This window comes from Lissotriton helveticus, chromosome 12 (genome assembly GCF_964261635.1).
Source record: "Lissotriton helveticus chromosome 12, aLisHel1.1, whole genome shotgun sequence".
Lineage (NCBI taxonomy): Eukaryota > Metazoa > Chordata > Amphibia > Caudata > Salamandridae > Lissotriton > Lissotriton helveticus.
In genome coordinates this window covers 786,473,912-786,501,381 of record NC_136073.1, presented here as the reverse complement: position 1 = coordinate 786,501,381, position 27,470 = coordinate 786,473,912, and the positions used below count along the sequence as shown (strand labels likewise).

The 27,470-nt window shown below is 48.3% G+C and overlaps 1 protein-coding gene across 1 annotated transcript in view; it reads right to left on the bottom strand.

Moving 5' to 3' along the window:
- Positions 1–27,470, bottom strand: part of SLC27A3 (solute carrier family 27 member 3) — a 262,972-nt gene that overhangs the window by 38,471 nt on the left and 197,031 nt on the right. The window contains exons 5-6 of the mRNA XM_078669844.1: positions 17,646–17,840; positions 2,502–2,592 (exon numbers count right to left, since the gene is read on the bottom strand). Of these exons, the coding sequence (XP_078525970.1) occupies positions 2,502–2,592; positions 17,646–17,840 (286 nt within the window). The remainder of the gene's footprint in view (positions 1–2,501; positions 2,593–17,645; positions 17,841–27,470) is intronic.

Genomic DNA, 27,470 nt, shown 5'->3' with positions numbered 1-27,470 from the left:
TAAATGGGAAGGAAGCTTTAAGAAATGATGACCTGTTGATGAAGGTATCTGAGAAGGTAAAGGGTAACTGGAATCACCAGGACAAACAGGATGACACCCTGCGGCCGTTCTGGATGGTCAAGGATGAACTATCCATCTCCAATGAGTGTCTGTTCCGTGGAACCAGGCTGATCCCTCCCGGTGTGCTAAGGGAGTATCTTACCGATCTCGCCCACGAGGGACATTTGGGATCACAAAAACCAAGCAGAGAATGCGGGAAGACTACTGGTGGCCAAACATGGACAGTATGATTGAGAGAAAGGTCAGGGACTGTATACCATGCGCCACGAGTGACAAAGTCCTCAAGCAACACACACCTCCCATGCAATGCAGACCACCACCCGCGGGCCCTTGGGAAGAAGTGGCATTGGACATAATAGGGCCTCTCACAGGTGAGCTTCGCACACCCTACATCCTTGTGCTCGTGGACATGTATTCCAGGTGGCCAGAGGTGAAGACAGTGTCTGAAATAACCACAAGAGTGGTCATTGAGTTTCTACAAGAACTGTTTCTCCAGGAAGGTCTACCAAGCAGCCTCTTGACAGACAATGGGGTACAGTTATGCTCGAAAGAGATGGGGGAATTCCTTGGGAACAATGGGATCGTACACAAACGTTGCGCACTGTACCACCCCGAGACCAACGGAATGGTAGAAAGATTCAACAAAACGCTCAAACTAAGCATCCAACTGGCAAGGAGCAATGGGTTGAACTGGAAAGAGGAGATGAGAAAACGCCTAGAAGCGTATCACCTGACCCCTCACCAAACAACGGGGATCACCCCTTTTGAACTCCTCAGAGCTAGGAAGCCCAACACAAAGCTATCACCAGGTTGGATGGGGTGGCAGAAAGGGTGGACAGGGCACACTAGAGAAGCACAAGGGCTAGATAAACAGCACAGAGCCATGATAGAGAGGAAAGACAGGTTTGACAGACTACACTCAGTGAAAGAGGTTGGGCTCAAGGTAGGGGACACAGTGAAGATCAGAGCACCTACAGGCAGGGCGCACTGGTCGGAATTCACCAAACCAACGAAGATTGTAAAACTGTTCAAAAATGCGGTAAAAACCCAGGAGGGGAAGATATGGAATCTAGGAAGGGTGGCAAAGTGGCACCTCCCTCCCAAGGTCATTGACGGAAAGGCCACGAGTGAGGGGCCGACCCGGTGGGGAGGGAGCCTACCCGCAAGGGAGTGTAGTGGGGAACCCCATGCCTCACGCAGAAGTAGCCGGAGGGTAGTTAGACGCCCCAAACATCTGGATCAATATGTGACTATGTAGTGGCTCACCATGTTGGTGTTCTGTTTCTGGTATTACATGTTCCAAGGTTTGTAGGGTAGGGGGATGTGTGGTATCTCCCAATCTGTCGGAACTGCCACCGCCTGGTTCACCCCTGCCCTCCGCACCACCTTGGAACGAGCTGCAGTGACATCACTTCGAATGTCACTGTAGAGAGCGTTCCAGGGTGAGCGCCTCGGTGAGGCTCGACGCGGCTGTTAATGTTTGCCAGCTGTGGCTGGGGTCCTGAACTCTTTACCTAATATAATCAATAAACCTGCGTGTTTACTCTTCAACTGAATACGCTCCTGTGGTCATTTCTACACCCCCCTTTTTGGAATTACAGTTTGAAGGTGATTTATTTTGGTCTTTTTCTTAAAGCTGAAGTTACACAGTATTTATTCAAGTGGCACTATGGCTACCTGCTTCCTTAGGAGGGATTTTATTCTGGTCTCATTCACAAATAAAATGCATTGAACAATGTTTTGCAAATTCAAAAGCATCCCTCATGAAACAGCCACATTAGTCTACAATTTTTATAAGGAGCATATCGCAGCTGGGTTTAGTTTGCTACATGCTTTCCTCTTTTTTATTTATTTTTTGAGGCATAGCTTTGCAAAAAGCATCCATTACACAACTTTGCCAACAGATCTACTGGCTTCACCAATGCTGGATTTGTATTGCATTCTGGAACTTGAAGACCTGGTTTTAAAATGAAATAAACATTACATTGGATTTGTTGGTTTGATGTTTATCTCTTTTGAAAATGTGTTCTGGGATCAACCACAAGTGTGCAGGCAATCTAATATCTATGCATTTTAATGTATATGCAATGATGAGAACTGTCTTATATGTGTGCTGACTTTCCAGCGGAGTAGCTAGACCTATTGCCGCCCGGGCGGTCCCTGCATTTGTCACCCATGCAAGTAAGTGGGAAGGGGGTTGTTAGTCGACAGACATGTTTTTTGGGGGGGGAGAGGTGGTGGTAGTCGACAGAAGACTTGCTCACCTCAGTCGCCAACTTAAAGAGTGCCGCCTGGGCTGGACTGCGCCCCCCCCAGCTGCGCCACTGTGACTTTCACCTACAAACAGGATTTGCTGAACTTTTTAACAAAGTGCACCGAGCAGAAACCCCCAATACGATTCCCGATGACCCTCCTCGGATTCCGTACAATCTAAACCTTACCTTTGGCCACCTTCTCGCACCGCCCCTCCTTGTTTCTAAATGGTTCCTCGTTAAGGACATCATATTTCACTAGTTCAAAGGAGGAGAAGAGCTGTAAGAAACACAGGGCAGCTGTTACTATTGGAAGACCAGTCATTCTGCTACTGAAATTGCATTTGTATAGCTCATACTACTCTTGACGAGGCTCTGTAGCAAGTTACAGTGAGTTACACGCTACCTGGGTGCCCAAAGTTAGTGTTCAATCCATTGGTTATTGGAATTAGTTTTGTGTTATGTAGGAAACCATTCCATGCATTTACTTCAGTGTGTTTGTGGTATGTTAAGGATTTGGTCGTGCTCATTAGAAGGAGCTGTGGGAAGCAAATGGTTAATGAAATGAATAAATATGATTAGGTTGCACAGTTACGGTTTCAAAGAAAGAAATTAAGATGTAGAGGCATGCGTTTCAGAGTAGTTTATATACACAAGAGGTAGATAGAAGGGAGAGAAATGGGCATTCAACATAAATATGGGAGAGAAAAATGTAAAGTTCAAGTCAATGTCAATTTATCATGTAGGGTTTTTGGAATATAGCAGGTGGGTATTTTGGGGATAGCATGCAATCTGTGGATGTAAATCCAGTGATGTGGCCCTCTGAAAGGCACTGCACAGGGCCGGACTAGCCGTATCGAGCATCGCAGTTTGCAGTAACAAAAGCAGCAAGCAGGCGTTTCCAACCTCTAGGGACTAGGCCGTGCCTCCCCAGGGGCCAGTCCGACAAAAGTACCAGGGCTGCTTTGGGTTCCCAGTCCGGCCCTGGCACTGCATCGTCTTACTCGACACTTTTTCAGAATTTTGAACATGGCGCCCAACATTAGAGATCTTTACAACGGGCTCCAAGCAACGCACACAAGCATATCAACGTCATCAAGTCAACACTTTTCGCCTATGTCTTTTAGAGGTACATTTTCCTTTTCTGAGGAGTTCTTAGATGTCACTTTTCTTCATTTATGCTGTCCGTCTGCGCTAGCTTCCACTTTGTGTTTATACTTTACGAGTACCATTGAGTTGGGTAACAATAAACATCTGTTATTCAGCGCTAAGATTTTCTTCTGGGTGAGAGTGCGCTTTACAAATACACAAGTTATGTTAGGTTTTCGATGTGGCAGGGCTCGAGTCGGAGTACCACGCGGGTGGACGGGTCCCCCCACTTACCCACTTATTTTACCGGAGCTCAATAACTATAAACTGCAACTGAGTGCAAGCCAACTTTTGTGACGCCACTTCCTGTCGTGACGTCAGCATCCCCCCACTTCTTTTTTTAGGACTTGTGCCCTGCGCTCTGGGCTCTAGTACTACGTGTAGATCTTTTTTTTAGGTCGAGGACCGTAGGCTGCGCTTGCGCAGTTCGGTCCGAAGATTTAATGTTTTTTAGTTAGGGGGTTTGAGCCCGCCCCTCTTCTCCATTGGCTGGCCTCGTAAATGCTGGCCAGCCATTGGAGGAGAGGGGCGTCACTCCCTTTAAGCCCCGTCTTTTTCGGATTCGGGGGTGTGTTTTTTGCGTTCTCTCTCACCGTGACTTCATCCGTCACTCAACAAAAAACACGCCCCCGATTCCGAAAATGTCGGAGCTTTGCGACAGCCATTTCTGCCAGACCGCGTCCGGCCCTTGCATCCATGCGCTTGTTTCTGGATGCAAGCAGGCCTTCACCGTTTATGTAAAACGCCTGACTGCCTGTAAGCAATAAACTCGCTTTTTATCAATAAATGCATTTAGTGTAGATTTATGTGCTGGTTTAAACACGTCTGTTGCCCCTGGTAGTGTTAGGTTTTACAAGTGCACCGCCGAGGGTCTTGTGTGAGAAGAGTGTCTTTTCCGGGTTGTCGGAGGTTACAAACAGTTGATTTTGATGTTGGGAGAGTGGTGTAGCGCTTGAAACGCATGCCTCCGAAACCTGAGGTGATCTGCAGGTCAAGAGCATGTATCCCAGCCACACCCCTGAAGTAGGTAAATTGACTATGATATTATTGTGTTGCAGTAACACTTGTTATTTATAGCGCTTAGAAATGGCTGAGGCGCAATATGAAGCCCTATATAAAAAAACAAATTATAATTTTGCAAGATCGTCTTGGGTGTCCTATGAAGTGAGACTGGTGACTGCTAATACTGAGAAGATGCACGATCAGGGACGGGGAGTCCCCCTCCCCACCTGATCTTATTTGCGAGCAGGTTTTCGGAGCAAGCTTCCCGTCCCTCTGCTGCACTTCACAATCTGCCTCCTCGGAATGACCCTCTCGATGGCCTGTCTCCCGCCGCCTCGTGCGCCCGCAGCCGCAGCCTGCCCGGCTCATCAATATTTATCAAAGGCAGCCGCGCATTCTGCAGCTTCCCGCCTTTTATTGTTGCCCATATTTCCACTTTATTGTCTTCTCAGACAGTGCCTGGGGCACTCACTCCCTCCCCGGCCTCATGATTCGATATTTTAAATCTGCCGGAGATGTGTCTCCTTCAATGTCGTAATCACAGACGGATATACAATAAATCCAGTTCCCTGTGGACTTCCAGCGCGCCCGAGCCTCTCAGAGCGCGTGCCCACCGCTGCACCGCCCTTGTAGCAGCCGAGGGCCCGGCTCGGAGCCCCTCTTTTGTTTTTAATCTAGTCCACTTTTCATTCGGCCGCCATTTTAATATCTCGCCAGTACTCCTGGTTCCACAATGCTTCGTAGTATAACCTTGTTTAACCCCACAGGCCGATGGCTTGGATTCTAAAGATACACCTCGGACTAAAACATTACAGAAAGTCATGTAAAGGGATGGTGGCAATACGGGCTTTTGATCTCACCAAAATATACTTTTTTTTCTCGACAAGCAGCTCCTAGAAAGCAGTTATGGATGAAGAAACGTGTATGGGGCTCTCTGTGTGTGTGTGTGGTGCTCTCTGTGTGGGTTTCTGTGTGTGTGTGGCGCTCTGTATGTGTGTGTGTGGGGGGGCTCTGTGTGTGTGTGTGTGTGGGGGGGGCTCTGTGTGTGTGTGTGGGGGGGCTCTCTGTGTGTGTGGGGGGGCTCTGTGTGTGTGGGGGGGCTGTGTGTGTGTGGGGGGCTGTGTGTGTGTGGGGGGGCTCTGTGTGTGTGGGGGGCTCTGTGTGTGTGTGGGGGGCTCTGTGTGTGTGGGGGGGCTCTGTGTGTGTGTGTGTGTGTGTGTGGGGCTCTCTGTGTGTGTGGGGCTCTGTGTGTGTGTGGCTGTGTGTGTGTGTGGCGCTCGGTATGTGTGTGTGTGTGGGGGGGCTCTGTGTGTGTGTGGGGAGGCTCTCTGTGTGTGTGTGGGGGGGGGCTCTCTGTGTGTGTGTGTGGGGGGGCTCTCTGTGTGTGTGTGTGTGAGTGTGGCTCGCTGTGTGTGTGTGTGGGGGGCTGTGGGGGGCTCGCTGTGTGTGTGTGTGTGTGTGGCTCGCTGTGTGTGTGTGTGTGTGTGTGTGGCTCGCTGTGTGTGTGGCTCGCTGTGTGTGTGTGGATCGCTGTGTGTGTGTGTGGCTCTGTGTGTGTGTGTGTGGCTCTGTGTGTGTGTGTGGGGCTCTGTGTGTGTGTGGGGCTCTGTGTGTGGGGGGGGCTGTGTGTGTATGGGGGGCTGTGTGTGTATGGGGGGCTGTGTGTGTGTGGCTCTCTGTGTGTGTGTGTGGCTTTCTGACGGCGAATACTCTCTACTACTCTCTAATGATCACCTATTGCCATTGTAAATGACAATACCATTTACTTAGGTTTTTTTTTTTTAAATGAAAAAAAATGTCAGGAGCAATGCCAATAGCTCTACCTTTAATAATGCCGAGACCATTGCATTGTAAATGCTTGTTTTGGCATTGTGGAGTTCTGCACGGTATCTGGACACAGTCTGACGGCCACGCGCAGCTTGGTCATGTCTTTAAGGAGCACTTAAAGGTGGTGCTCTGGTGCCCTCTAGTGGCTTTTGATTATCCAGAGAACACGAAAAGGGTTGCTGTGCACCCTAACTATCATAGAGAAATGAACCCTCGGAATTCATGCCCGCCCTTTCAGATACCCCGCTTTAGAAAGCTTAGCAGACCATTATTTACCACCAGGAACAGGACTTCTAGTTTTGATTCTGAATGTCCGGGTGAGAAGGGTGAAGGCATGGGCTGCGTGGTGGTAGGGAAGGTGCGACATCCCGGCCGCGATGTGGGTAGAATCCAAAAAGCTTTGGAGGAGGCTGTTCGGAGGTGCTTCGGGCTGATTTTAATATGAAATGTAATTCCCATTTTTTAAAACTTTTGCACATCTTCCATTGTATTATTTTTTTTTTTTAAATATATTTTTATTGCAGAGTTATAAACAGCAGGAAAAGTAAACAGCCAGTGCACTTGTGGGCCCCCCCGTCCAATAACAGTTCACGGTTGTACACAGCCATTCAGCCCGCATCCCGGAGGCCGGGCGGCACATCAGTTCGCTCTGGAGGAGCACAGCATAGTGTACGTCCCATTGGGACCCTGGCAGAAGGTCGATTTACGTATCTGCGTTTACCCCCCCACCCACAACAACATTCCCGTCAGCCATCCCCGTGGTATCAACGTAGTTGCCCCCATCGGGCCTGCCCAAGGTTATACGGGCCTTCGTACCAGGCCGTCCCACCCAATCAGGCCGCCCGCCACTCAGGACCCCCTATCCCAGTAGTTCCAGGCCCCCACCAGCAACCCTTCAATGGCTTCCAGCCCCCCCCAAACCCCTCTACAGCTAATCCCCCCAACACCCCCCCCCCCTGGCAACTGCAAAGGTGTGTGCATCGCTCTACCGAATTGGATGGTTCCACCACAGTGCTTAATGACATACTGCTGTGTTCGCCCCGCGGTGTCCAGCGGCTTAGCCCTCGCCGTCCACATCCACAACCAAAGCATCACGCAGAGCCTGTACCACTAACTCCCACGCACGGGCCGCATCCAGAGCCTTCTCATTCCCCAACTTCACTGCTTGCTTCATCCGGAGCACGCTCTCGCAGTCAGACCATCGCAGCAACTCATTCTTCCATCTACGCAGTGAGGGACCCCCCCTAGCCTTCCAGTGCCACGATATTTCCCTTTGAGCCAATATCAGACCCAGATCTATGAATTTACTGGTCACCTTGGTGTGCTTAGTATGCGGGAACCAGAGCAAGAGACACGTCGCCATGTCGAAGTCTACCTCCCTGTCAGTCACTTCATTCAGGAGTTCCCCTACCTCAGCCCAATAAGTTCCCAGTTGCGGACACCCCCAAAACAAGTGGTCCATGTCCGCCCCAAGGGACGAACACCGGGGGCAGCAGGCATCCGGCACCCGAAAGTGCCGCTGTAGTTTCTCTGGAGTTAGATAGGCCCTATGGAGCACATAAAAATGAACCTGCTGAAAGCGCGCGTTCCTGGTGCCCTTCCACGTGCGTCGCAGGATATGGCCCCATGCCGTATCCGGTATGGGCCGGCCAACGCTCCCCTCCCATTTAGCTTTGAGCCCATGGAGTGGTTCCAGCCCGTCGTGCAGCATCCTATTATGGAGGCACGTCACAGCTTTGAACGTACCAGCCGCCATCACCACATATTGGCACGCCATAGTCGTCGCAGGTTCCAGAAGCCCCCCTTTCCAGTGCTTTTGCATGGCAGACACTACAGCCGCGTGTAGCAGGAAGCCCCCTTCAGGCAGTCCGAACTGGTCCCGGAGCACGTCGAACGGTGCCAATGCCCCATCTATATACAAGTCACCCACCACCTGTAACCCCGCGGCCTCCCACTCCATCAACGGGGACCAATCCCCTCCGTGCGGCAAAGCTGTCAACATCCCAATCGGGATCTCCGGGGCATAAGGCCGCGAGGCCCTCGCCCTCCGGAGGCTCCTCTGCCAGCACAGCCGAAGCGTCCGCTCCTCCATAGTGAGGGCCCGTAATTCGAGCCGTTGCTGCATAATAATGTACGACAGCACATGGCGCTGTATCCCCCGATCCCGGTCCTCCTCCGGTCCCCGGAACACCCTGGCCACGTTCTGCGTAAGGACCTGCAACTGCGCCGCTAAATAATACAGCTCAAGGTCGGGCACGGCCATGCCCCCCTCCAGCTTGGGGCGAAGTAGCGTGCTCAAGGCTATCCTGCGTCGGCCATGCCCCCATAGAAAGCTAATAATCATTGACCGCAGTTCCCTAAACACCCCCTGGGGAACCCAGACAGGTAGCGTTCGGAAATAATAAAGGAAGCGGGGGAGCGCCACCATTTTCAACAATGCTATCCTGCCCAGAACTGTCAGCGGGAGGGTCGACCAGAAAGACAAGCTGCCCCGCAGTGACCGAACACAACGGCTAATGTTACCCTCCAACAGGTCAGCAGCCGAGTGGTAAATGCGAACACCCAAGTAGGTGATGCAAGAGGGTTCCCACGCCACACCTAGGTCGTTACTAGGGGCTGGTGATCCCGCTCTCAGCGGAAACACGCAGGTCTTTGCCCAATTGACCTTAAGGCCTGACAATCGGCCGAACTCGGACAGCAGATCCATCGCTCCAACCAGTGCCCCCGAAGTGTCAGCTAGGTACAGGAGCAGGTCATCCGCATAGAGCGATATGTGATGCCACCGCCCGTCACTCACTATCCCCGCATATCGATCGCCTGACCTCGCATGGACCGCTAAGGGTTCCATCGCCAGGGCAAACAACAGAGGGGAGAGAGAGCATCCCTGCCGTGTTCCCCTGCCTACCGGATACGCGGCAGACACCAAGCCGCCCAATCGAACCCTCGCCGTCGCCGAATTATACAAGACTCTCGTCCACCTCCGAAAGCCATCGCCCATGCCAAACCGCTCCAGCACTCCATCCAAGAAAGGCCACTCCAAACTATCGAAGGCCTTCTCAATATCCACGGACAGAACCGCCGGCGATCCCTCCCCATCCAAGATGGCGTCCATTATTCCCACCAGGCGGCGGATATTCATCGCCGTGCTCCTTGTGGGTATAAACCCGGCCTGATCCCTGTGCACCAGGCCCGTCATGTGCGGGGCCAGTCTAGTAGCTAGGATGCGACTCAGGATCTTATAGTCCACCGTTAGCATGGACAGCGGGCGATAAGACCTCACGTCCGTGGCATCCCGGCCAGGCTTGAGGAGTGGCACTATCAAGGCCTCCCGCATGGAGGCAGGCAATGCCCCCTTCTCGAAGGCCTCCGCATACACCACCAGCAGCCTGGGTGCCAGAACGTCCACATAGTGCTGGTAGAACTCGATTGGGAGTCCGTCCACCCCGGGCGTCTTGTTACGGGCCATATGTTTGATAGCCACTCGAATTTCCGTTAGCGTGATCGGGCTACCCAGGTCCTTCGCGTCGTCGTCGCCCAAGACCGGAAGCGGCCTCTCCCCCAGGTATTCCACGATGTCCTGAACCCCCACTCCCAGCTGACTCCGGTACAATTCCTCATAGTAACCCCTAAAGCGGTCCAATACAGCTGCCTGGGAGTACACCATCCCTCCCTGCGCGTCAATAATGCTGAGGACCGGGCAACCCCTAAGTTCCGGGTTAGCTAATCTGGCTAAGAGGGTGCCCACCTTGTCCCTTTCTGCGTGTGCCCTGATAATGTACTGCCTATAATCATAGCAGCGCAAACGTTCCGTCTCCGCGGCTACCGCTTCCTTCGCTTCCAAGAACTGGGCCCGTGTACCTGGCCTAGTTGGCCTGCGGCGCTCCAGGTCCCTCAAAGTGTCTTCCGCTTTCATTAAGTCATTCAGCACAGTCATTCGAGCATTCGAGAACCTGCCCAAGCACACCCCTCTCACCACCACTTTCAGTGCATCCCATTCAACAGACCTGCTCGTCGCCGTTCCATCATTCACACCGAAATAACCATCAATGCCCTGCCGGACCGCATCGGCGAACACAGAATCCTCTAGCGTCTCCGGCCGAAGCCGCCATGTTGGTATTACGGAGCGCTCCCTCTGCCATTGAATATGCACCAACAGGGGGTTATGATCGGATATCGTCCTAGCAAGGTACTCAGCATGGGTAATCAATGGGGCAAGGGAGCTCCCGCAAAGCACCGAATCAATCCTGACATGTAAATCATGTAGAGCGGAATAAAAGGAGTAATCCCTGGTTCCCCTGTGCCTCTCCCTCCAGACATCTAGCAACCCCCATCGGTCTTGCCAGTCCTTCCTGTGCGCGGCCAGTCTGCGCACAGGAGAGTCTACTAAGGGGGGATGGGACCTATCCAGAGCCACATCCGTAATCGAATTGAAGTCCCCCCCTAGCACTATCGGACCCGCCAGGAAAGAGGCCAAGGACCCCGAGAGGTTATCAAAGTATCGGCCTTGGTCCGTGTTCGGTGCATAAACACAACATAAAACCACATCCCGTCCGTATAATCTCCCCTCCACCGCTACAAACCTGCCATCCGGATCCATTACCTGATTCAGCACCTGAAAGGGTATCCCCGCCCTCACCCAGATCAAGACCCCCCTGGCATACGCTGAATAAGTGGTGCCAAAAACCTGGCCCCGCCATCTTTTCTGCAAGGCAGCGCACTCTTTTTTGGTGAGGTGAGTCTCCTGGAGCATAGCTATCTGAACCCCCCTGCGTACCAGGTATGCATGTACTTTGTGACGTTTCACCATAGTCCGCAGCCCCCGGACATTCCACGTTAGGCATTTCAAATTAGGTAATGTCCCCATACCAAGTCCGTACAGCCCGAATTAAACTCCAACGGTCCATGACCCCCCCAATGCAGTTGCCCCCCCCAAACAACCCCAAAACTGAAACATACCCCAAACCCCACTCCCCAGGACAGAGCACACGAACCCAATGGCCGCCCCCATCCAAACCTTGATCCAACTACTCGCACACCTATCCTGTGGTCTCCACCACAGTCGACCTTAAGGGCCTAGGGGGGGTGAGTCGCCGCCGACCCCAGCTAGCGGAGCCCGCGTCCCGCCCTTCATCCCCTCTAATACACTCAGCTCCCCCACCCGGCAACCCGCCCTCCAGCAACAGGATATCACCCTACCATGAAGTCCCGATCTAGGCCAAAGTCTATCTTAGCCGCAGAAAATTTCATCCGAGGTCTGTGGGGTCACTGTCGGCCCCTTCTGGCTCTCTGCCTCCGAAAGATCCTCCCCTGTTCTGCTGCCTTCTCCTCCCGAGTCCGTTTCGGCCCTTTCACTGTTCTGTTGTGACCCTGTAATGGCCGCCGTCGCCGCGAGTGCATCCCTCTTCTCCGCCGCCATTTGAGCCTCCCGCTTCTCCCGCTGGCGCCTGTTACGGGACCTGATTCGTTGTGACTGCCGCACCCGGGACTGCTTGGGTTGGTCTCGCCTACTTTGGTGCGTTCTGTCCGTCCCTGCTCTGTACGACTCAAGCCAGTGCCAGGCTTCATCCGGAGTCTGGAAAAAGTGTGTGGTGCCATCCATGATAATCCGCAGCTTGGCCGGGTAAAGCAAGGAGTACTGAATGCCTTCCTCCCTGAGCTCCTTCTTCACAGCAAGGAACGATGCCCTGGCCTTCTGGACCGCCTGCGTATAGTCCGGAAAGATCGTTACTTTGCTGTTCTCCACCCCATAAGGGCCCGACATCCTGGCCCGCTGGATGAGGAGGTCTCGGTCTTTGTAATGGAGGAGCCGCACCACCATTGGTCGGGGGGGGCGGCCAATTCCCAGCGGGCGAGCGGGCACCCGGTGAGCTCGCTCCAGAGTGAAAAATGGAGTAAGCTCCTCCGGCGCCACCACAGTGCGGAACCAGTTCTCCATGTAGGCCACCGCATCTTCCCCCTCAATCCGTTCCGGCAGGCCTACGACCCGCACGTTGTTCCGCCTATTGCGGCCTTCGGCATCCTCCGCCCTCCGCTCTAGAGTGTCCAGTCGGGCCAAAATGTCTGTAATCCTGCGTTCCGCGGTCACCACCGAGGGCTTCAGGTCAAGCAACAGTTGGTCATGTTCCTTGACCCGATCCGCCAGCTTTGCGTGGTCCGCGCGTAGCAGCCCCAGGCCCGTGGCCACTTGGGCAATGTCGTTGTGCAACGCCTCCTTGGTAGAGGTGATCGCCTCAAGGATGGCATCCAAGCGCCGGTTCAGCCGCTGTTCCTGGTCAAGCTCCGGAGAGGGACTCTCACTCAGCCGAGTCGATGTCGCCGAGTCCCCCTCGTGGCTCCCGGGCATCGGCCCTCCGAACGCCGCCATGTCAGGGTGCTGCGTCACAAGTCCGGCCACCCGTACTGCGGGCGCTCCCGTGGGTCTGTGCCGATAACCGGGCACCGGGCAATGCAATGCCACCGCCAATGGTCTCAGAAGCAATGGCCAGGCGGATGAGCCCCGTTCCGTCACCCCCACTGGACCCGTGGGGGGAGAATGAGTCGTGGGACGGCGGCCGGCGAGAACCCCCGATCTCCTGGGTGAATCGGGCAGCGTCCCCCGGCCTCAGGACGTCGCGCCGCCAATCCCAGTGCTGCGAGCAGCCGGGTGCAGGGTCCCTCTCTGCTTGGCGACAGCCGGACTCAGGGCCGAAGTTCGGGACCGTCCGGCCACCTCGCCGCCATTTTCTTCACACCCCGGGCTACACCTCGGCCGCCTCTTCCTCGATCTCCCCGGGGCCAGCAGTCCCCCAGCGATTCACCGATTACGGCCAGCAGTCCCCTCACCCTTCAGAGGGCAGGAACGTCGTCTCCGGGTCGCCTAGGGTCCCGAAAAACAGGAGAATTAGCGGGATTCCGCGCGGAGCAGCGAGCTCACGCCGCCATCCCGATCGGCGTCCAAGCCACGCCCCCGCACATCTTCCATTGTACTGTCATGTTTGTGTCTATCTAGCTAATATATGACGGTGATTTAATTTATAAGAAATGCATTGTGCTGGTCTGTGGTAAACTCGGGTGGAGACGGACTTCCTTTACACTTCTTAAGGTCTCCGTCGCTCTAAACAGAGCGGCCTAAAATGTGCAGTGCGGCACTCTATGGCACTACCACTAGATGTCGCCAAAGTACAAGGAAACGACCGAACTGGCCATTTAAATGTGGGACAAGGACCACTCATAAATCCGAATGCTATTTGCCAGAAACTCAAAAAGCCTAGCTCGGATATGTATGATGATGTTAAATAGAATCAATGCACTATTATTGAGAATAAAAAAGCTAGAGAAGCAAGACTGGGCCTTCTTCAGCCATGTCAGATGGAGGATGGTTGGAGAACCATGAAGTTATAAGAGATTAAACCTCTTAATATAAATGAATAAAAACAACTGCACCAGGATGTTTTCGTGGTTGACCTTATCTGAAATTCTCCTAAAACTTTGCTCTTAGGACATCTGCGAGATGTCCTTCAGAACATTCAGGCATGATACTAGGGTGGAATGAAAAAAAAAAAAAATGAATGGTAGGAGCAAAACTAATTGGACAAACGTAAACATTTGAGACAACGTCTAGAAGACAGATTTTATTCGTTATACTGGAGTTTACAGTTCATCCAGAGGAGTGGGAGGCCCATTTGGGGGGGGGGGGGGGGCTTTATGCACTAGGTAGTACAGAGGTTAAAATACCTTGATAGGCCGAAGCACTAAATGAAGGTAGACATGGAAGGATTTGAAAGGAAAAATAAAAAGCTTTGAACTCCAGCTTATTGAATAGAACGAGAAAATAATGGGAGTCTTAATATTAAGTGTCCTACTCGTTGTAGGCATCAGTTCAAAATTTTACAAAGAACATAAGGTAGCGATGGGTCAGCGGACACCACTGGCATTGTACGAATGTAGACTGAAGAGGACCGAAGGAAAGGTATGGTTTCTTACCTGTAAATCCCAGCATTATGCTCTAATGAACCCTATACAGTATTTCACTCTAACAAGGTAGCTATGAGGACTCATCCGAAATTCCTTCACAAGGTTATTTGGGATTTTCATGTCAATCAAACAATCTCTTTACCAACCAAGTAAATACATGCACACTTCCACTGAAATAACTTAGATCAAACAACATAGATTATCATTTGACCAGCCACACAACCTCCTACGAGGAATCAAAATACCCGAATAGCAGATTAACTGAAGCACTTTAAGATGCTTGAATTATGGATAAAAGAAGTCTTTTAAATGTACTCTTAACGTTGCATGAAATGATGGCTTATATGTTATGGTATACTGTACTATATCTTATTTTGTATACGTTTTATGTTTTTTTACCCTCAGAAATAAAACTTTACTACTATATCGGAGTGCACAGTTGATGTACATAAAGCTTTTAACTAAGAGGATTGACATTTTTTGCAGGAAGCTCTTAGAGAATTTGGGTGGAACAGAAAAGCATGAGTGCAATAAAATGTATGTTGCCGAGTACCAGAGTCTCCTTGAATGGAACTGGAACATGGACACAAGACCCAACTGTGGTAAAGTTTTCAACAGACCATTGTGTGCAAATGCCATCCTGAAGCGCCAGCTGGTGCGAGAAATCATCCAGTCATTGCATGATTCAGCCAAAGCCACATTTCCTAACTAGGAGAAAGGGAGAGGCAAATGCTCTCCCTTTTCCAATGTTGAGGAAGCGATGCAATTGGCCTTGCCCATGTACAATTGGCCAAGTTAAAAGTTTAATAAGCAGTGAAAACATTACTTTGTTTACATTCGAAATAGACGCACATTGTGTGATACGCCTGCGTTGCATCAATAGGTGTGCTGCTGAAAAATGGTCACAAAACGCATGTTGCAAGACGCAACGCAGCAGTCATTTCAAAAGTAGAGAAAACAATGTTTTTAGTGCTGTCTACACTTTTAACATTGCCCGTCACTGCTACTGGCTTTTTCAATGCTGGTGGAGTTTAAAAGCCTTTGGCGCTGGCATATCCGCGAGTGGGTACCACTATGGAGAACCGCAGCACTGTATAGTTAAATTTGACATCATCCAGGGCATCAAGAAGGCCGCTGCTTTAGGTCCTGGTATCAAATGGGTATCTAAGAGGTATCCAATGGGACGATGGCAGTGAAGAGACATGGTATTGGCACCAACCAGGCTGCAACACGGAACCTGGTGCGCTTCCAAGGAGCATGGGGTGGAAGGACATCATGGAGAGATGTCAAACAGCTGAATCTGTCTGTAGCGAGACCGCAGAAAATAAAGGATGAGAGGCAAGTTGTGAGAAAGCAGGATGGATGGTAGGGATGGATTTGGGGTTGCAGGATCCCAGAGGAAAACAGCTCCGGTCATATAACGAGAACCCTGGAATCTCCCATCTGGTGATCTGCAACCAATCCTACCTCACCTCCAACCCAACTAGGGCCCACTTTCTCAAAAAAAGTCAACTGGATCGAGACCAGATCATTAACCAGGATAGCAGCAGAGATCAGTCCAGCAGCAACTACGTCAACAAGCTCTGGCAAAGCCAATAGAATGCTCCTACGCAAGAACTATTGGCTTTGTCAATGTATTGTTGAGCCATGTTGTACAGCAGTGAGGATGCTGTGAAGGATGGCTGAACGTAAAGGAAGAAAAGGGCTTTAACACGGCCAGTGCTTACCGCATTAGAGTGCCCCCCCCCCCTTACTTTAAGTCATGTTTCACAGCAGCCGCTCTGCTGTAGAGCATGGCTAAAAAACATTGACAAAGATAATTGCTCTTGAATAGGGGAGAACTAATGGCTTTGACAATGGCTGATTTACTTGGCAGAAGAAGGGCGGGGCAAGCAAAAAACGTGATTCTTACGTACAGTGATCGGAGCCCCTTGGAGAGCTAATAATGTCTCAGGCACCCAGAGGAGACAGGGTCTGGGCCTGTGAGACCACCATATTAGAGAGAATCCACCAGAGACCCTGACAGTGCAGGATATGGGATACCAGAGAGGAGCTTAGAGTGCAGAAAAAGTCTCAAGCATTTTGAAAGGGTAGCTAAAGGGTCAGTGAGACCCTCGGAGTGCAGGAAATGCCTCAGAGACTTGCACAGAGCAGGCCGTAGGGATGTCAGAGAGGCCTCTGTCTTCAGGTAATGCCCCGCAGACCAGGAGCACAAGGTGTACTGGAACGCCTGAGCTCTGAAATGCCAGGACTTTGACCGGGGAGTGATCCAGAGACCCTGAAATTATAAGGCAATTTAATTTCCGAGCATGATAAAGCAGTCCAAGCTCAAAGAATGCCTCAGGAAATCTGGGCGCGAGTATGACAAGCTTCCCAGTCATCAAGGGGTCAGGGCGTGGGAATGCGAGACCCTTGGAGTGCAGGGAATATCTCAGAATTCCTACAGATGCAAGGTAGAGGCTGATGTCTGCAGGTTCAAACCCATTCAGCCTGCAGGGAATTCCTTACATACAGTCAAAGGATAGTGTATGGGAACGAGAGGCAATCTCCATACAGGGAATTTGATAGGCCAAGGGCAACTAAGAATGCAAGAGCAGACATGACAACAATGACGGGAAAGAACTACAACAGGGAGACAACAGAACAACAGCACTGACGGAGCAGCAATGACAGGGAAACAACAATGGGAAAAGCAACATCTGGGAACCAACAACACGAGGGGAGGTGAGATGGTGGGCAAACACATGCACTCTTAAGGAGTTCCTGCAGTACTTGGTCCATGCTCCAGGGAGGACACACACACACACACACACACAAAGTGTAAACAAAGCTCTAACGCCTCTTTACGCTAACAAAATGTCTGGCAAGTGACAGTGCATGCTCAACTCAGGCAAGACCTAAAAAGGACTCAGACCCAGTAATGAACATTTTAGAGGCTGTTACTTTCCCCTTATAACATGCCTTGGCTCAATGCACGTGGACATGAATAGGATAATTTGCTGGAAGCATGAGTCTAAATCATTGCACCTGTGCAAAAATGTTTTAAAAAGTTATGTCCAGCCAGTATCCAGAGGAGGAAATGGAATGTTTTATGTTGTATCTAGACTGCACTATTCCTTGTGTTAGGCCCAATATACACTTCAGCATAAAGACAAGGGAACTGAATTCCTAGACAATATGAAGTACCAACTCGAAACTCTAAATGACATCACATTTCCTTGAATTACATGAAATTTGTTTCATCATCTTTAGAAAAAGGTGTTTGACTGTGTTACCCATTAGCAGTTTTTGTAAAAAATTATGGTTTTATTAAAACAATGTGAAAACATTTTCTATAGTTAATGAAGTAACTAAATGCCACAGGATGCATGTAGATGGAGGCAAGTCACAGTATTCACTCACTCTGTAGATAAATCCACCCCTGCCGACAGGCCCGATGGCACTGGTGTAGTTAAAGAAGGTGACGTTGGACTCTGTCATTCCATAGGACTCCACGATTTGGATCTTTGCAAACCGCTGGCTGAACTCCTTCCAGACGTCAGGCCTCAGACCGCTCCCACAAGCAAGACGTACCTTGTGATGCGTCTCCTGCTCACCCTGAAGACACAATCTTAGAATTAACAAACGGATTCAATGCTCATTGCACAAGCCATCTCAATATACAGTAGTGGGGCTGTACCTACAATCACATAACCCAGAACCAGGGCCACTGGAATTATGCTACAGGGGAGGACCAAATTATGCTGCAGGGGAGGACCAAATTATGCCGCAGGGTTGACTAAATTATGCAGCAAGACAAAGAAAATTATGCAGTGATATGAGCCACAATTTTGTATTACTTCGTGGTTTTGTTCTTTTTACAGATGGTATCCCGGTCTCAGCAAATATTTAATCTAATAGGTACTAGGTTAGAAACCAAATACAGCAATAAAGAACTGAAAGATGACAAGTCAACCTTTGCTGGGGGCTTTCCACTGCACGGGAACTCATGTCGCCATTGTTTTTGTAACTTTTGACCTGTTTGTGCAAAAAAATGTTCCGCAACAATCTGCCCATAATGCGCAAGTGATGTATTATGGTGGCAAATCCATATTTATGCAGAAAATGCTGCGGCTGTAGAATTGCATAATTCCGATGGCCCTGTCCATAAGATTGGTTTAGAACCAAACCTACTGAATGAGGTGGCTATATTAGCTGTCAATATCAGCACAGGACAGAGATAATTGAGACAGTCATTGACCATAAACCACTGAACCTGCTGGTAACATGCCCACTAATTGCTTTACTTCTTGTGGCCATGCATGTCTGTTGGTGGGGCATTAAGAGCATTATGGTTATTTTCATCTAGATGGGTTTAGAAAGGGATATGCCAAGCAAACACCATCCTTTCCCGGGGCCTATTGGTATAGCAGATTAACTCTGTATAGTTTTTGTACAATCCCAAAAAAGCCAAGTGTCCCTATGGGTAGTTCCTTTGACAACAAATGCCAAGGATGTCTTTGTATTCACAACAAAATGCATGCAGCCCTGGTCATTAGTTCCCAGTCATCTTGCTGGAAGAGTTATTTTTTTCACTTTTGGAGTATTCTTGTAGTCCTGCTGTTCTGCAAATACAACACTGCTGACACCAGAGTCACCGAGGTCCTTTAGATCTTGTTCACCAAGGTCCCATAGCTACTGTTAACAGTTACCATTAACTTGCTTAAGGCAGTAGTGAAAGACTTAAGCATTAATGGACTGAGTACATCCCCTTCCCAGCATTACAGGGCGCTTACCAGGAGAAATGCCTGTTAAACCAGACAGACTGGGAGGACTAGAATTAATATGTTGCGGATTTCCTGGTTTTTGTGATCACCCAACTCCAAAATGAGGTCGATACTTGTCTGCAGCTCACCTGGAGATGGGACTGGGATAAAAATATCTGATTTAAATTGAAAACGATAAAAAAAACACAATCCTGCACCAGGAAATCCGGACACCTTCAGCAAGTGCATGCATGCTTCTGGTCTAGATGTTTCCAATTCCAATTCTTTCTCATGAGGCCCTGAAAAAAATGCAAATGTTCTCTCTCCATGCACAGTTCCAAGATTCCCTTACACTCCATCCCTGTACCTTGCACCTGCCAGCTAACCGCCGGCCGCTTTCCATACCTCTCTTCACTAACATTCTCTGCACCCCACATTGTTCTCAACACCTTCACAAGCATCACCTTCTAGATCACCCAAATCACCTCCTTCTGTAGTTCTGCACACACCCTGCTTACTCCACTGTCACCCAGCCTTGAACAGCACAGTTACAATTCCACCATTCAGCAGGAAATAAGAAAAAGAGTTGAGGAGATCCACGCAAAACTGCTTCAGCTCTCCACACCGCCTGACCTTCAACAAGACAAGAGTGAGCCTCATCATGGGATGGGCCGTTGATCGTCCTCTCCATTCCAACATGGCCACTCCACTAAAGCAAATACCTCCCCATCTACAAATATTCAACATTTTGGTATCTAACTACCAGTGCAGGTTTGACAACAGCCAAAGAATCACTACTATGAGTGTGCATCAATCTTAGCACACTTTTCATGAAGAGGTTTATTAAGAAATGATGACGTCTTGAAAAAGCGACCATTAAACATTGTGTGTTGGCTTTTTTTGGTTTTTTAACGCAAATCGGACTCTGAAAAAGATCTGATAAATAAAGATAGGATGCTTTGAACTGTTATTTATCAGAGAAATAAAGAAGCTCAAAAGAAAAAACAACTGGTGAAGTATTGTACTGGAAGCGGTTTGTGTTCAGACTGAAAATGATAAAAGAAGGACCACAAAGAACGGCAGCATTGTTTCAAATTAAATCATGCACTTCCAAACATTGCTGAGTGAGGGTTTGGTTTATGAGCAATGGTAATCCCAATCAACACATCTCTTCTATAGATGCAAAGGCCACGGCGGTGACTTACACCATGTGTAAACTCAGTGCTAAATGATATAGTCCATTCTGAGACAATTCGAAAGGGAATAAGAGCTAAGCTACTGCCTTCGATCTCCTGTAGGCAATTAGTCTTCCCCACAGCACTGGTGAATACTGTGGCGACCGTCCATTGCCGAGCCTTCACACAGATCTTCCAAATTCCTGCCAATGCCTGGAATGCCTTGGGATGGCTGGAGTTTGGTTTCAAAAAACAATCTTTTGAAAATTGGGCAGCTATAATCAGATACTACCACAGAATTTGCACAGCACCACCCAACACTATGAAAGAAATTTTGAAGGAACCCTTCACAAAGGGTAAAAATCTTTGGGCGGACTTTCTGTTGACTGCCTGCACTAAATTAAATCCAGACGGCGAATTGGGGAAATTTCCATCAATCAACCAGCAATACTAAAAACAGTGCTAAGGAATCAATAATACTCTTATCCAGGCAAGAAGATTTGGGCTAAATTGAAACCTTCAAAAGCAACATTTGGATTATTATTAGCTCCTCCAGAGAGAAATTAAGCCAGCCTTAATTAAATTGTGCACTGAATAAATCCATTTTAAAACCAATCTTTTCAGTCAGACTTATGGCTTTGTCAATAAAAAATATTAATGTCCATTTTAAATCCCTGGCGATGGTCACCTTCTGCAGACTGGGTCACCAATATAAGGAATCTTTGGCCCACTATGTCTGTATTTGTCCAAATTTGTGGCATGCACGTCACACTCTACTAAACCAGTTTTTCTAAAGCATGGTGCTCGCTCTTGTATAGAAGCAATGAAACTCCTTTTTAATCTGGAAACCCCGATAGAACGGGCAAGGCTAGCAAAATTCGCACAACAATTCCAAAGGCTTTTAAGTGAAAGTCAAACCTTGCTGTTTTAATGAGAAACGCATTCTCACAGTCTTAATCTTTTGGATTTTAATCATTCCAATGATTTGAAATTAACCAAGCGAAATGATATGCTCGTGTTTTAAGTAATATTGATATCAAATAAGATTGTATGAAAGAATATATATTGTGTATTGCTTTTTGTAACCATTTTTTATGAATTAAAACAAAATAAAAAATTCAATTTGAGTTATAAACTGTTTATCAATGAAGGCATCTATGCACACTTAGCAAGACCTTTGCTGCTTAAATTATACAATAATTTGTCCGCCCATCAGAATTAGCACCTAGAACGACAGCTGTTTTGGTGAGGAGCTCTACCAACTTATTTTCTGGTTTATGGAGCGACTTACAGTAAGGGCAAGATACGTGCAGGTGTGTGTACCTCCCATACAGTTACCTTACTCTAGCAATAAAGGCCTCCGCTCTGAACCCCTACACGGCGCATTATTAAAACAATCAGTGGCTTACAACCAACTACAGGGCCCTTTCTCTTAGCTTGTTTGAGGTGAACTGTACACCTGAGTTCTTGCATATCTTCAACTTAAAAATCAAGTCTATTCACTATGAGTTTAAAATCTGGCTTTAGATTTAAAAGTTCATTAAACATACATGCCTGAAGGCAAACTATAACAGAGACTTGGCGTTCCCCAAGCAATGCCAGGACGTGAGAGGGTGGATGCTGAATTCAGGCAAGGGAGTCACACTCGACAAGAGTGGACACTTGAGAAGGCAGGCCCAGGCTCTCTCGAGGGAACCGAGGGTGGGTTTTTTCTCCAGCGTTCATTAAAATATACCCCAACATCAAAGCAACATCTGTCTTCTAGCAGCAATCAAGGGCTGACTATGTTTGCTATTCCCAGCTTCGAGGGAAGCTTTTCAAAATACTTGAGGACTTAAGTCCTTGCTTTAATGGAAAACAAACAACAACACACCACTCCATTATGTAGGGATCTCCCACTGGCGACAGGGAGCACGTACACAAAATAAGTGGTGCATAAGGAGCTTACGCTGCTGCTCAGAGAGGGAGCAGGGGAGCCGCCATCCCCCAGACAACCATCTTTTCACATCATCACACCCACTGTGCATTGTTATTGAACGGATTTTGTGAAGTTTTGTTTTTTTTAAACAACAAAATTGAGGTAGCAGACCAAAACGAAGTTAGCAATTATATTTGACCATCTTAATAGCAAAGCACGACACACAGCTACCGAGCAAGTACTGAACGGGGGCAACTGCGGACGGGATTTCACATTCACGAGCGACATTTAATCTGAAAATAAACATTATCATGGATGTGAAGTTAATAAAAAAAATAAAAAAAGAAGAAGAAACCCATATACAGTTGGACATAGGAGGATAGAGGTAGCGCCGGGCACTGACGGGCAAGTTTATATTTACATAAAAAAAAGTTTTCATTTCTATTCTGGAAGTGAATCCACAGAAGCAACTATAAACGTATGTATAATTGAAAATGTAAACTGCGATAGGGCAAAAAGTTGCATAAACCTAATTTTTTGTAATTTTTTTTTTTTTTAGAGTTTTATTTAGGCGAACTAAACCAGGTATTGGAGCGCTTTACATTAGATCCAGTTGCATTACATGAGGACACATTCATTTTTGTTGGACACGGGGGGGGGTTACGTGATTTGCCCAGAATAACAGGATGTTAAGTGTCGTCGCCGAGACCCGGTTCCCGAGTTTCGATGTCGACCGCTCCAGCCGCTTCTCTTCCCGAGCAATTTAAATTACCTGCAGTAAATTTTGTTCGGGCACTACAGTTCTCTATAACTTCCATTAATTTTGTTGTCACAACAAAAAGAATGGTTTTTTTCCTGCAATCAGACCCATATGTGACTCGTTACCTAAACTACTCTGAACCCGCTGGGCTTGGATTCACAAAGAAAGTTGTCTGCGCTCGCAGATTTACTGCAAAAGGCACTAGAAAACCTACAATGGCGAAGTCTCTTCCGATAGACGAAGGTAACTTAGAGAATCCGTTAGACCACCGAGGTCCGTGCGTCATCCCGGCCAGATGTTTAGACACATTTAGACCGGCTCGCCGCTTCAGGGACAACTTATGTTGGAAGCACTTCTACCAATACCGTGAGAGCACTTTAAACAAAAACATAATGCCCGACGGCGTTGTCTCATAGCAGGCCACTCTCCTTGTCTTTGTTTCTTGGAAACAAACTCCCAAAGGGGTGTTGTTTTTTGAAAAGACAATTGTTTAGTGGTCACGGTGCGAGGGAGTTTTCGCCCCACAAAAGGGGTCCCTTACTATTTTTTATGCCGAGGTTCCAATTCCGTCGTCGCTAAATCAAACTCAAAATAACCCCCCTCCCCCCACTAGTGTTTTTGCCTTACAAAAAATACCTATGCACCATTTTTAAAAACTATATAGGCCTGAAATTTATGACTATATTGTAGGAGAGTAGGGTCTGCTTCCTATGGTTACCCCCACTTTTTGCTGTGATTCTCTGGTTTTTCGACTTTAGTCTGGCTGTGGACCTGCTAATCAGGCCCACAGCCTACCGATTCTCTCTCTAAATTGATACCATGTACTTTAGGTACATACCAGATTGGTTACTGGGTCACCCTTGTGAGCTATAGTGTTCCCTAGGTACCCAGGGCACCTAGGCCTACCAGGGGCTGCAGCATGTATTGTGCCACCCCTGGTTAGCCTTCCAAACTGACACCACAGGTCTGTTCAAACAGCCTGGGTAAGGTGGTGTAATCACCTCTAACTTAGATATAGTATACCTATATCTATATACCTATATAGACACATATACAACTATAAGCCACTCCTAAGGCAGACCTCGACAATCCTGTTGGTAGAGTGCTTGGTTTTATGTGAGAGGGTGCTCTAGCTTGAGCTGAGCCTGTCTGCAGCTTTCGTAACCATCTCCTTATAGCTGTTCTATGATATAGCCATACCATATACTCTAAAGTGCATTATAATCCTCGCGGTTCATGCTAACTTTGGTTTGGCTTTATCAAAACATGTTGTGTAAGGTGTCAAGCACTTTGGAATACTACCCCCCGCCAGTCCTGGCGGCGGGGGTAGCATTCCACCCTTCTAGAGGGAGAAGACATGTAGTTACTGTTAAACCCGGTTAATGTTAAACAGAGCCTCAGTATCACAAAATGGATGCTGCTGCCACAGACACGAGTCTGCCCTCCTGCTGCTGGACGAAACTCCAGCAGGGGAGGCCTGGACAATAGGTTTCCTGTCCAGGGAGGTGCTAGCACCTCCCCAGACAGGTTTTTGTGTATTGGGGCAGGGAGGGCTGCATTCAGTGAATGCTTTCCAGACACTGCCTGGGGCACACTAGGTGCTCCATGCATTTCCCAGTTCAAACCGGTTGCTGGGGCACTCTGCCCCAGCTCTGGCGTGAAACTGGACAAAGGGAAAGGGGTGTAACCACCCCCTTCCCAGGTCCACCCATAGGAGGGACCTTTAAGTTAGTACAACCCCTAAACTTAGTATAAATATAGGATCCCAGTCCCTAGGACTTTAGATTACCCTGGACGAAACTCTGAAACATAAATTCTGGACCTTCGATGTTCCATTTCGACTCTAAGACATCTCCCTTGTTGTCAAGGAGTGACCACCCTGTTCAAACAGGCACCAACAGCAACTTTGCCGGTCTGCATTTTCGAGGCTCCTGCCGGGTCCCGAAGAATCTGCGACACAGGACACAGACTTCCAGACATCTCTGACCCCGACATTCGCTCACAGCAAAGCTGAGACCCGTGGCGGACACGAGAGACGTGGGACCGGAACTCATGGACATCCTGCATTTTGCAAGCTACACTCACTTCCAGAGGTATTCCGAAGTTGTGCATTGGGGTGCTTGAAGCCCCAGCCCGAGCACCATTTGCACCGAAGCTCAGAGGCCCACACTCCACGAGTGTCCCGTGGGCCGAGCTATTGCATTTCAGCTCGACGCATCTTCCCAGTTCCTAGTCCGTTGGCTAGTGAGCCCCCCGAAGACTTACTTTTGAATCTAACTTGCTTTCCTGGTTGCACCAGGCTTACTCCAGCTTCCCTGCAAAGGAGAAGAGCCACAGACCTGGCTGGTCTGCAACGAAGCCAATCTCGATATCCTGCGAGGGTTTCGTTTGCCAAGGCTTGTTGGGTCCAATCCGGATACAGACACCACAGTCAACTAGATCCTTCATGGGACAGCTCGAATCCAGCTCCTGGTCGTCGTCGGTGCCTCCTGGACCTCGTGGCTGAAGAGACAAACTTCACCTTTTCACCTGAAATCACCCGACATTGGCTGGCAGCTTTCCATCGCCATCCTGGTCACTGGCAAGTGACCCAGACTCTGTCACTTCTGCTTTCAGGTTCTACAGATCTTCGATCCACCCTTGATTCACCCGGACACTTTTCCTCTGGACGCATGCAGCACTTCTCTGCAGCTCTCCATTGAAATCGACGACGAAACCCGACATCAAAAGACACCTATGAACCCGGCTTTCGTGGGTGAGGTAACACGAGTACTCTGGTAGTCTCGAGGGTAGTGGCCCTCCTAGTGTCCAAGTCCAAAAGGGTTCCATCGTAGTTCATTTAGAAGTGTCCTTAAATTGTAAATTTGTAACTTGTTCATTTCCCATAGAAAGTCAATGGTAACCCGTGGCTGTGTTTAGACACTGCACACGTCTCCCGTGGGCCTCCTACTTCCTAACCCTTGGTTGTTCCTAGAAGCCCCAGCGATTCCACAGGCCCTAGGCCTACTTTCTATCTCAGACGTGGTTCTTATACCACTATTTTAGTATATGGTTTGTGAGGCCCCCAGTACAAAACGTATACTGTGCAACTTATCGTATGCTAATTAAGTTCCTTGTATTGTACTTTTACCTCTGACCTCATAAAGAGTGCGGAGGGGTTGTGTTTAGAATAAATACATATATATTTGATATATACCTTGTGTGGTATGCTTTTATTTGGTACTCCAGGGATTATGATTGGTAAAACAACTAGCTTAATTTGCTCTCTGAAGTCTTAGCCTGAAGACTGCTCGCCTGAGCTAACCCTAAGATAGCTTTCTATAAGGTTGACTTTACAACCACCATCAATAAGGGTCGATTAGACTGGTGCAAGGTGTCCACTAGAACTAGTAGACATCATATGCCAGGCTAACTTCTCACATATATTTCTATTCAAGTAGAAATCTTGGACAGGACTCGCTAATGTTTACTCTACATACTAACTGTGTTTTTTCAATCTCACTAATTGTTTGCAGCTCTTCAGTTTTGTACCAGAGATTACTCACCACTCAAGGAATCGTGAGTACTGAATGCACCCCTCTGTACCACTTCAGTTACACAATTCTTATTTTTACTCCTTGTAGTACTAGCCACACAAGTGTAAGATCTTTTGCAAGTTGGTGCTTGCCCTTGCAGGCACCGTCTGAATTTGAACCTGTGACCATGAGATCGAACACAGGCCCCTACAGTGGGCGCATTAGTCCACGAAACCACCTGACGATGCAAAAGCATGTTGGCTGTCACTGTGTAGAGCAATATAAAAGTTGTTCTGATATAGTGACAGAAGGAAACTAAAAAGAACAAGGTAGACTTCACGATACTGTGGACCTTTCTTTCTCTTTTCCTTGCAACTGCTCTTTAACAGTGTGTCCTGCTTTACTAAGGATTTGGACAAATGTAATTCCAAACACTCTAGGCGTTCTACCTAGATTTTATTTATAATATGTTGGTGACAATCAGTTTCCCACTTAGCATCAGAATGCAAAGGCATTAGCACCAATCTGTAGAAAATCAGAATCTACATTTTCAGACTAGTTTATATGTGCTCATGTTAGTTTGTGTGTGCACCCAGGGATTATTGTTGTGTTCTAAACCTCTCTAAACCTCTCCGAAGATGCTACAATGACAGCGAAACACGTGTCGGAGGTTGCTTTTATTCATTCCAGGTTGGCTTGGATGGTATTTTAAACAATCTAAAAATGTGATACTGTGCTTGGTGGCAAAAGCCTTTTGATATTTTACTGCTCGGCATGGATGGCACTGTGCTAATCCTATGCTTAAAGACTTTGCTGTAGGAATGGCAAAATACTTTGTCCCTTTCTATCTCAGTGTGGATAGCACTGTGCTAATGGTATGATTAAAAACTGACATAAAAGCAGACTTTTGTGGAGAGCAAATTCAGAGTGTTGCTGGTGTTGCAGAGTGCTTCTCCACTAAAACTTGGGAACTACCCAGAGTATATGTGTGTGTGTGTGTGTATATATATATATATATATATATATATATATATATATATATATATATATATATATATATATATATATATATATATATATATATATATATATATATATATATATATATACATAC